The following is a 10786-nucleotide window of genomic DNA, read 5'->3' on the forward strand; positions in this document are numbered from 1 at the left end:
GTGTGTGTGTGTGTGAGTGAGTGAGAGAGTGTGTGAGTGTGTGTGTGTGTGTGTGAGTGTGAGAGTGTGAGAGAGAGTGTGTGTGTGTGTGTGAGTGTGTGTGTGTGTGTGTGTGTGTGTGAGTGTGTGAGTGTGTGTGTGTGAGTGTGTGTGAGTGTGTGTGTGTGTGAGATCATTGACCTCAGAGCTGAGAGTCAGCAGAAACACACAATACAGCTCGGCCTGCTGCTGTTCCTGCTCTTCACACACATATCCGTTACAGATGTGAGGCATCGTGACCCGCCGCCGTGAGGAAACTCTATTGTTCACACAAGAGTCTGATGAACAGCATCAGATGAGCGGGAAATCACAGCAGCAGAAGCCCAGAACAATGTCTCTGCTCTTACGGAGACGTTCATGACCAGCGCTCTATTGTTCGGACAGCTCGATTGTTTCTTTGGACGCACAACCTTTAAACTGCATTTATGAGGAATTAAATGATGCATCTGATAAGCAGTTAGAGAGCTATAGATCTTCTCTTACTGGGTCTTCTCTTATTTATGAAACTCCAAGTTCATATAGGTTCTAAAGGGATTAGTGAATGAGCTCTGAATTATGGCTTTGGCGACACCAAGTGGTGAAAGCTACTTCCAAAATCAAGAGATTTTCACCCAAATTAAATATATTGTTAAATTTTAATAATTGACTAAATGATTGATTTTTCCATTTAAATGTTCAGGTAGTGTCAAAACTATTTTAAAAGAGAAAATATAATATAAAATATTAATATAATATAAAAAGCAGTTTTACAACCTCATGCCGTAAGAGATTCTCTTTAGGTTCCACCAATAACTTTATATTTCTTTAGAAAATATAAATAACCCAGCAATCAGTGCTCACTGATATACAGTGGCTAAATCTGTTAAAATAACCCTAAAACCACTGAAATGTATTTTTCTTTTTCTTTTCTCTTAAAAGCTTGTTTGTTTGCTATGTGAATTTTGTTGGTTTTCATATTGCATTAACGATGACAAAAATCAAAAATGATTTGTCTGGGATTCATTTTTAAAATAGAAAAATTACATATTTTAAAAATAAAAAAATTGTCATCTCACAATCCTGCAATTTTTTGAAGTTTGCAGTTTTTATAGCCATTGTGCAACACTAAAAAGCAAAAGTCGTTCTTGATAAAAGGGTATCGCTTTTGATCATGTGAATGAAACGCAATCAAACTAAACATATAAAACATTTTTTATCACAAAGCACACATCCATGAGGAACAGACACTTCAAGACTTACACAACTGATCTTTTATAAAGCTTCGTACATAGTCAAAACACAGGAAAAGACCTGAGGACATCTGACATGAAACTGTGCAAACTGTTCCGATTTCAGCAAAACAGATACATTACAAAATAGTTTTTTGATAATAAAATCAGATATAAACACAGGCCGGGACACATCGTTACAAACAGGCATAAATATACATACTCTCTCAATATGCAATTACTTAGTAATATCAATTAGTAATTCTGATTAATTCATTGTACAGCTAAACAGATAAATGCATATTTTCTTCATAGAGATTTGCAATATTTTCGAGCGTCTGTTGGTGCATAATATTCCCAGATCCTGAGATTCAAACGCGGCATAAGAAAATCCAGGAACGTGAATGAGACAATCCTGCAGATCTTCAGCGTGATGTAAACCGAGAAAAACTCACTGACAATATGCATATTAAGCAATCTAGTGACATCGATCTATTTACTATATGACATTTGTTGTGTATGGTAACGTGTAACCAGTGGGTAAGGTTCAGCTAGTTAATCAGATGTCAAAACGACACCATTCTGCTGCTAAAAAGCTTTTTTTCCCCGTTTACAGTCATTTTAAAGTAGCTGTGTGTTTTGGAATCAGTTGCAAGCAGCATATAAAATCACAAATAATTAATTATACTATAGTAGATCTTTTACCAGGACATGTTTTACTCTTAAATGGCCTATTTTTTTAATACCGTGTGCATGCAACTCATTAATATATGTGTCCCTGCAGCACAAAAGCAGTGTTGAGTCGCTGGGGGATATTTGTAGCAATAGCCAACAATACATTGTATGGGTCACAATTATACATTTCTCTTTTATGCCAAAAATCATTAGGATATTAAGTAAAGATCATGTTCCATGAAGATATTTAGTAAATGTCCTACCGTAAATATATCAAAACTTAATGTTTGATTAGTAATATGCATTGCTAAGAACTTCATTTGAACAACTTTAAAGATGATTTTCTCAATATTTAGATTTTTTTGCACCCTCAGATTCCAGATTTTGTCAAATATTGTTCTATCCTAACAAACCACACATCAATGGAAATATTATTTATTCAGCTTTCAGATTATGTATAAATCTCAATTTCATAAGATTAACCCTTATGACTGGTTTTGTGCTCCAAGGTCACAAATACTACTTTTGGCAGACTATAAAATAGGAAAGGAGGCATTATTCGGAGTTACTGCAGCTGGTTTTCTACTGGTTTCCGTCTTAAAAACAAATCAAGCTGCAATGCAGTGCTTCAGTGTGACTGTGATGTTTTTGTGACAATCTTTGCCAAACACAACATGACTAGAAGACATCAGGTGCACCATCTGCTGGTTGTGACAGGAATGCCTGACTGCTGCAGTGTCCTGTTCTTCTCTTTGTCTCGTCTGTTTCTGGTTCTCTAGTTTCTGCTGAAGCCGCAGCAGCCGGGGGGCTCTTTCTCCGGCTGCATCACGTCATGAAGGTGAAGTCTGGGCTCGACGGGAAACTGGACCGAGCGTCTCACCAGCTCCCTGCGCAGGACAGAGCAGTGGGGTAAATCTAATTAGTTACTGTACTTGAGTATCTTTTTGGCTACTTTCTAGTTTTACTGAGTATCAAAGGTATTAGCAACGTTTACTCTCTACTTCACTACATTTTTTAATAGGTTATCATGTACTCTTTACTCACTCCAATTCATTTGTACAGAGTCATGCAATTACTCATTACACTTTGCATGGCAGTATGTAATTGGATTAAACAAAGAATATCTATTTTTCCATCTATTACTTGGGACATGTTGAAATTTGGAGTTCTTTTGGAGGACAAAAGTGTAGACTTTGTTGTAAATTGTTTACTCCTCATATTAAAATACTTTATTCACAAATGTAAAGTTCTGAAAACAGCACCCCAGTTTAATGTCTTTAAAAAGGAGCTTGCCATGTATACAGAGGTCCTGAAAATTATGAGAAGTGATAAAGCCAAGAAATTATTTGATTTGTTTAATAAGCGTGATTTTGTTTAATCCCCTACATTGTTTATGGTTGCATGAATATATTTGGTTTTATTTTATTTGGATTAATGTCTTGTATGATGGTTATAGTATGATTCATATGAATGTCTCAGTCTGTGAGGACTTACAGTTGTGTTTATGTTAGCCTATTTTGTTCTGTTATGATGCTTGAAATGCAAAAAAAAAAAGAAAAAAAGATGGCAATGAAACTATCAATAAAGTCATAAAATGAAAAAAAAAACTTTGCATGGCACCTAACTTCTGCAGCAGTTTATTTCTGCTACAAAATAAGCAATATTGCCATTTACAGGGCATTAAAAGTACTATATCTTGTGCATTTTGCCCAAACTTGTCACCAAGACATCTTTATGTGAATGCAAGTGCATTAGCAGGTAGCTGAACTTGTGAGTCGCTGGTGCTTTATGTATTAGATGAAGGCTATTATATATGTGACCCTAGAGTCTTAAGTGCCAATTTTTCAAAATTGAGATGTATGTATCATCTGAAAGCTGAATGAATAAGCTTTCCATTGATGTATGGTTTGTTAGGATAGGGCAATATTTGAAAATCTGGAATCTGAGGGTGCAAAAAAATCTAAATATTGAGAAAATCATCTTTAAAGTTGTCCAAATGAAGTTCTTAGCAATGCATATTACTAATCAAACATTAAGTTTTGATATATTTACGGTAGGAGATTTACTAAATATCTTCATGGAACATGATCTTTACTTAATATCCTAATGATTTTTGGCATAAAAGAGAAATGTATAATTGTGACCCATACAATGTATTGTTGGCTATTGCTACAAATATCCCCCAGCGACTCAACACTGCTTTTGGTCACAGATGAGGCTGAAACCAGCAGGTCTAGTGCAAGAAGGCGTTGACTTTTTCATTTTACGAGTAAAATACTGAAGTACTGTTAAAATCAGATACTCAAAGACTTTTACTCGAGTTGTTTTGTAATTGGAGTCATTTTTGACAACAAGCATGTTCTTTACACCTCTGAGACTTTTAGACTGTTCAGTTTTCTTATCATTGTAAGTCAGTTCTGCGAGCATGCTGGAAGAAACTCACTTTCCCACCGTCATAAAGGCCTCGTCGACGTTGAGTCCGGTTTTGGCACTGGTCTCCAGAAAAATGACTCCGTATTCCTGCAAAAACCAAGTTTGAAGGAGTTAACGTGAATAAAGCTCTTACTATTTGGGTTCCAAATTCAAAATTTGACCAATAAATGTACATTAATTATGAATTAGGTATTACTTGTCTTGTAATTTGTGAACTGGTTCTAAAATAATAATTAAAGCTGTACCAGCTTATACATACTGTACACATTCAGGAATACATATATACACTAATAGTTAGAAATATTTATGATTTTGTGATGTTTTTGAAAGACGTCTCTTCTGTTCAAAGCTGCATTTATTTGATCAAGAAACAGTCAAAATTGTGAAATATTATTATAATTTAAAATAGAATTTTCTATGTGAGTATCTGTTAAAGTGTAATGTATTTCTGTGATGTGCAGCTGTATTTTCAGCATCATTCCTCCAGTCTTCAGTGTCACATGATCTTCAGAAGAACTTTATTAGTGTTTTTACTAGCACTTTTGATCAATTTAATACATCCTTTCTGAATAAATTTCTTAATAATACATTTTTTAAATGGTAATCTCTGACAGTTTCCACAAAAATATTGGGCAGCACGAATGTTTTCAACATTGATAATAATCAGAATGTTTCTTAAAGCAGCGACTCAGCATATTACTATGATTTCTGAAGGATTAATAGAGAGATTGAAGGCTTTCCATGACTTCTGAGATCATATTTTTTCCATGTTTCTATGACTGTGGGAACGCTCGCTCACGATCAGATCTGAAACACAGTGACTGAGACTCACTCTGGCGAGTTTCTCTCCCTCGTCTCGTCTGATCGCTCGAGCGCTGGTCATATCTGACTGTAGAGACGACACGTACAGTTACAGTTACACTGCGTGCAGTTATGGATTATATAACACCAGCTCCAAGCTCAAAGTCTTCTTACCTTGTTGCCAAGCAACATGATGACCACATCATCCTGAGCATATTCATGGATCTCAGTAAGCCACGCCTACAACAAAACATCCAGCCAATCAGAAGCCTCTAACATTCTCTCTCTAGAGATCTAAAAAACTCATGTCGAATAATGTTAGATATTTATTATGACAATTAGTTAAATTATGCTAGATAAACAACATACTAGCTGCCACAACAACCACAAACCATTATTATAGTTAACTAAAAAAAACTTTTGTTACTTGATAAAGCAGTAACCCCCGTGAAGCCGTGGTTTACAGTGAATTTATAACAGCTACGGGGCGTTGTTAGGTACAATGTGAAGCGGTTATAAATTCACTGTAAACCACGGCTTCACGGGGGTTACTGCTTTTATAAAACGGTTATATACGTAGTAAGGTTTCACGAAATAAAACAGAGCAAATAAAGTGTAAAGATATTAATAAACACAGTATTCTTCCACCAAACAATGTAGCTCCTCAGAAACAGTTGTGGTTGCTACAAAGTGGTTGCCGAGCAACACACAAACGTAAACAAAGGTGTGTGTTACTTTGTAGCGTCATTCACAACAGCTTCGAACGCGGCTCAGCCAATCAGAGTCAAGCACCGGAACTCTCCGCTTTATAAAATGAAATAAACTTCCACTGAAATAAACTAGTAGTTTCAGTAACATTTCACTTGATGGACTAAAATAACTAAAACTAAAATTGAAATAAAAACTAAGAATTAAAATAAGTTATTAATAATCATAAAACTATATATATAACTAATTATAAAAATTAAATTTTATGAAATATAAAATAACAACAAATTTCAAATATTAACAGAAACTACACTAATATCTTAACGATTATAAAATAATGACACTGTTTTAATGACACAGTTTTTTCAACAAGTGTTTAACATTCAGCTGACCATCAACCTCCGGAGGAGAAACTAGATATTATTATTCTATTATTTATTTGACATGTGTTCATGTGCATAGAATGGCTTGAACTGAAGTGTCCTGACTGATGATCAGAGTTTGTACCCTTGTGTTGTCGAAGGAGGATTTGCTGGTGATGTCATAGAGCAGGAGAAGAGCTGTGAGATCAACAATAAAACGATCATCGATTAGAATAAAAGCACAACGCTGACAGACAGTGAAGGGTTCGTCATTACTCACCCTGAGCGTCTCTGTAATACGCATGTGTGACGCTCCGAAACCTCTCCTGTCCCGCCGTATCCCAGATCTGAGACGGCAGATCATTCACATTCATCCGTTATAACGAGATGCACTGCTGATTCAGTAACGCTTCACAAACTCAGATTCACTCACCTGTAATCTCACCTTCAGCTCATCCACAGTGAGCACTTTATTCTGACAACAGAGAAGCAGTGAGCATTATACAGCAGATGCATCAGGTGTGACATTCTTCATCTGTTTCTCTAGCCATTGATATATTCACAGAGGAGACGGGTACACTCAAAAGATTTGTAATGTTTTTTAAAGAAGACTCTTCTGATCACCAAGCCTGCATTTATTTGATCCAAAATACAGCAAAAACAGTAAAATTGTAAAATATTTTTATTATTTAAAATAACTGCTTTCTATTTGAATAGACTTTAAAATGTAATTTATTCCCGTGATTTCAAAGCTGTATTTTCAGCATCATTCCTCCAGTCTTCAGTGTCACATGATCTTCAGAAATCAGTATAATATGCTGATCTGCTGCTCGAGAAACATTTCTGATTATTATCAATGTTGAAAACAGCCGAGCAGAATTTTTTCAGGTTTCTTTGATGAACAGAAAGTTCAGAAGAACAGCATTTATCTGAAATAGAAATATTTTGTAACATAATAAATGTCTTTATCATCACTTTTGATCAATTTAAAGCATCCCTGCTAAATAAAAGTATTAATTTCTATCATTTCTTTTTATACTGACTCCAAGCTTTTGAATGGTAGAGTGTATAATGTTATTGTTATCTCAAATAAATGCTGATCTTTGGATCTTTCTATTCATCAAAGAATCCCGAAAAAATTATACTCCGCTGTTTTCAACGTAGTAATAATAATAATAATGTTTCTTGAGCAGCAGATCAGCATATTATACTGATTTCTGAAGATCATGTGACACTGAAGACTGGAGGAATGATGCTGAAAATACAGCTGCACATCACAGAAATACATTACAACCATCATGACATGCTATAATATCCTATAATCACACTATCAGACACCATAACACACTCTAATCACCATCACCAAGTAACACACCATAATCAATATAATCACATGCTATAATAACACACTGTAATCACCATTATCACATCATAACATTGTAATCACCATCCGATAAGACAACATTAGGCTATCAAATGAGGCTCTGACTCGTTCAAGTCTTTGAAAATAATGTATCTACAAAGTGTTGCATTAGGTCTACTTTGAAATGAATAATGAGTGAACAGACACCAAGACAAATGGGTCTCAGCATCACATACATTAAAGAAAATATCACAAAAACAGAGCACATGAATGAATATCACATCAACACATATGCTCATCTCGTCAAGCAGATGACAGAAATATCATCATTCAGCGGATGGTTGATCAATAATAATTACCTTGTGTGTTAAATCCTGATTATAAGCGACGGCCGCTGCGCTGATCTGATCCATCACTGAGCGCCGATGACCAAGCTACTGAGACATCTGCGTCATTCCCACGCCTCCCTCGCGAGCACAAACACCGAAAGCATGCTTTACAAAATCAATAAAGCTGGCAGCATTATTATAAACAATTCGACCATATGTTAAAATACTCTTGCTCTTTTGGCATTGGATAAAAACATTGTGGAAAAAGAAAATTGAATAAAAACATTGTGAGAAAAGATCAAATAGATCTCCTTCATATAAACACAAAGTGCACAAGAAATGATGAGTATTTATTGTTATTATTATTACAGTGACAAAACAAACAGAATCACGAAATTATATAAAAACGTAGAGAAATGTAGAGATGAGTTTTAATGGGGATCACTAGATGGCAGAACAGACTAAAACACCTACTTTTCTACTGACTGTAGAAAATAAATATATACTCCGCTGTTTTCAACGTAGTAATAATAATAATAATGTTTCTTGAGCAGCAGATCAGCATATTATACTGATTTCTGAAGATCATGTGACACTGAAGACTGGAGGAATGATGCTAAAAATACAGCTGCGCATCACAGAAATACATTACAGTTTAATATATATTGGAATAGAAAACAGTTATTTTAAATAATAAAAATATTTCTCAATTTTACTGTTTTTGCTGTACTTTGAATCAAATAAATGCAGGCTTGGTGATCAGAAGAGTCTTCTTTTAAAAAAAAAGCATTAAAAATCTTACTATTATCGATTAACAGGGTGAATTACCGTAAATCCGATTCCCACCGTTGCAGAAAACGATCCAGGGATAAACTTCCCTTGATCAAACTGAACCAGTAGAGACGTCTTTCCCACTCCGCTGTCTCCCACCAGGATGGTCTACAAGACGAGAAGATGAAGAGAGACACTCAGAATACGACAGGTTAGGGAGGTGAATTATAAGAACATGTAGAATATATGAACAGAAATCACTGTTTAATAATCAGTGCATCTCTATGTGAAGTCACAGATAAGTGCTGGTGCTGATGGAGGTGTGTTGTTGCCATAACAACCGCCCCCCCCCCCCCCCACAGGAAGAAAGGAAACGATCGATTCTTGGGATTTGAAATAAAGGATGAGTGAAACACAAGAGTCCACAGTGACTCTGTTTCTTTATTTAGAGAGAAGACCTGTGTCAGTTTTATTCAGTTATGTAACAGCCACTTGAACACAGAGAATAACAAACCAGAGACCCAAGGCTAAAACACACGCAAATTAAGCAGCCTCTAGTCTAATGTGTGTATGTGTGTGTGTGTGTGTGTGTGTTGTACATAAACCACTTCAGTGTTAAACATTCTATCTGAGAGCAACCTGACACTAATGAGAAAGAGATATGCTGATCATCATCACATAACACGTTATAATCACCATCACATCATTACACACTATAATAGCTACCATCAGATATCATAACACAACGTATTCACCATCATCACAAACCTCATCATTCAGCGGATGGTTGATCAATAATAATTACCTTGTGTGTTAAATCCTGATTATAAGCGACGGCCGCTGCGCTGATCTGATCCATCACTGAGCGCCGATGACCAAGCTACTGAGACATCTGCGTCATTCCCACGCCTCCCTCGCGAGCACAAACACCGAAAGCATGCTTTACAAAATCAATAAAGCTGGCAGCATTATTATAAACAATTCGACCATATGTTAAAATACTCTTGCTCTTTTGGCATTGGATAAAAACATTGTGGAAAAAGAAAATTGAATAAAAACATTGTGAGAAAAGATCAAATAGATCTCCTTCATATAAACACAAAGTGCACAAGAAATGATGAGTATTTATTGTTATTATTATTACAGTGACAAAACAAACAGAATCACGAAATTATATAAAAACGTAGAGAAATGTAGAGATGAGTTTTAATGGGGATCACTAGATGGCAGAACAGACTAAAACACCTACTTTTCTACTGACTGTAGAAAATAAATATTCCAGTGAAAATTCATCCAGTTTGTAACCTTTTTTTTCAACACTGGCTTTACTGATTTTAGAAACTTTAACATGAAATAAGAAAAATAATAATATGAGAGAAAAAAGTAAATTACATATATTTAAATATATGCACATTTGCATACAATACACACACATGTCCAAACAATGGCACATTGATATAAGCTGATGCATGTTAAGCCACACAGAAAATCCTATAAAGGTATTCCATACTTTGAAAAACTTTTAAGGTTTTCCTTTAACAAGTGTGAGACAATTCTCCTAACCAGCTTGTAACACACTAACTCTGTGCTTCCAGATCAGTGCGAAAAAAATGGTGCAGAAAACACCAGTCACTCTTTCCATATAATAAAGATGAGAAGGCTTGGACTGTCCAGCTAAAAACAGAACTATAAAAGTATCATGAAAATAGTTCATATGACCCGTCTGCTATATTCAAGTCATCTAAAGTCACATGAACTTTATGTGATGAACAGAGATGCCATTGAGCATAAATACAATGCTTTACATTTGCTTTTATGCGTTTGACCGACCCTTTTGGCAGTGCATTCATACTATACTATCGCCGGATTTGATGATTTCTCTGCATGCAGTGTTTCAGAGGCCAGTAGGACACAATGTTCCACATCAGTTATGAGTGACAGTTTGCCTTCTGATGGGCTTCTTTGAACACAGCTTGCTGTAAACCCGGTCTGAACCCAGTTCTGTGTCACAGCAGGACCTTCGTGACCTGAAACAGAACCAGTGCTGTACTGGAGAGAGAGAGAGAGAGAGAGAGGGATAGAGAGAGAGAGAGAGAG

The 10786-nt window shown here is 35.6% G+C and overlaps 1 protein-coding gene across 1 annotated transcript; it reads right to left on the reverse strand.

Moving 5' to 3' along the window:
• Window positions 1–2386: 2386 nt before the first annotated feature.
• LOC107595218 (ras-related protein Rab-37-like) lies at window positions 2387–9568 on the reverse strand. The gene is made up of 9 exons (XM_016285562.1): window positions 9495–9568; window positions 8747–8857; window positions 6660–6701; window positions 6507–6573; window positions 6372–6424; window positions 5331–5396; window positions 5188–5244; window positions 4366–4442; window positions 2387–2809 (listed from the first exon to the last, which is right to left on the reverse strand). Exons 1-9 carry the CDS (start codon window positions 9546–9548, stop codon window positions 2698–2700), a joined length of 639 nt encoding a protein of 212 aa, XP_016141048.1. The 5' UTR covers window positions 9549–9568; the 3' UTR covers window positions 2387–2697.
• Window positions 9569–10786: the final 1218 nt, after the last annotated feature.

Source organism: Sinocyclocheilus grahami, unplaced genomic scaffold, assembly GCF_001515645.1.
Source record: "Sinocyclocheilus grahami isolate Dianchi unplaced genomic scaffold, SAMN03320097.WGS_v1.1 scaffold198.1, whole genome shotgun sequence".
NCBI classification, from domain to species: Eukaryota; Metazoa; Chordata; class Actinopteri; order Cypriniformes; family Cyprinidae; genus Sinocyclocheilus; species Sinocyclocheilus grahami.

Coding starts and splice junctions, on each gene's coding strand:
- LOC107595218 (XM_016285562.1), bottom strand. CDS start 9,548: ATGGATCAGATCAGCGCAGCGGCCGTCGCTTATAATCAGGATTTAACA. Junction 6,425..6,506: donor GTATTACAGAGACGCTCAGG/GTGAGTAATGAC, acceptor TTGATCTCACAG/CTCTTCTCCTGCTCTATGAC. Junction 2,810..4,365: donor GCCTTTATGACGGTGGGAAA/GTGAGTTTCTTC, acceptor TGTCCTGCGCAG/GGAGCTGGTGAGACGCTCGG.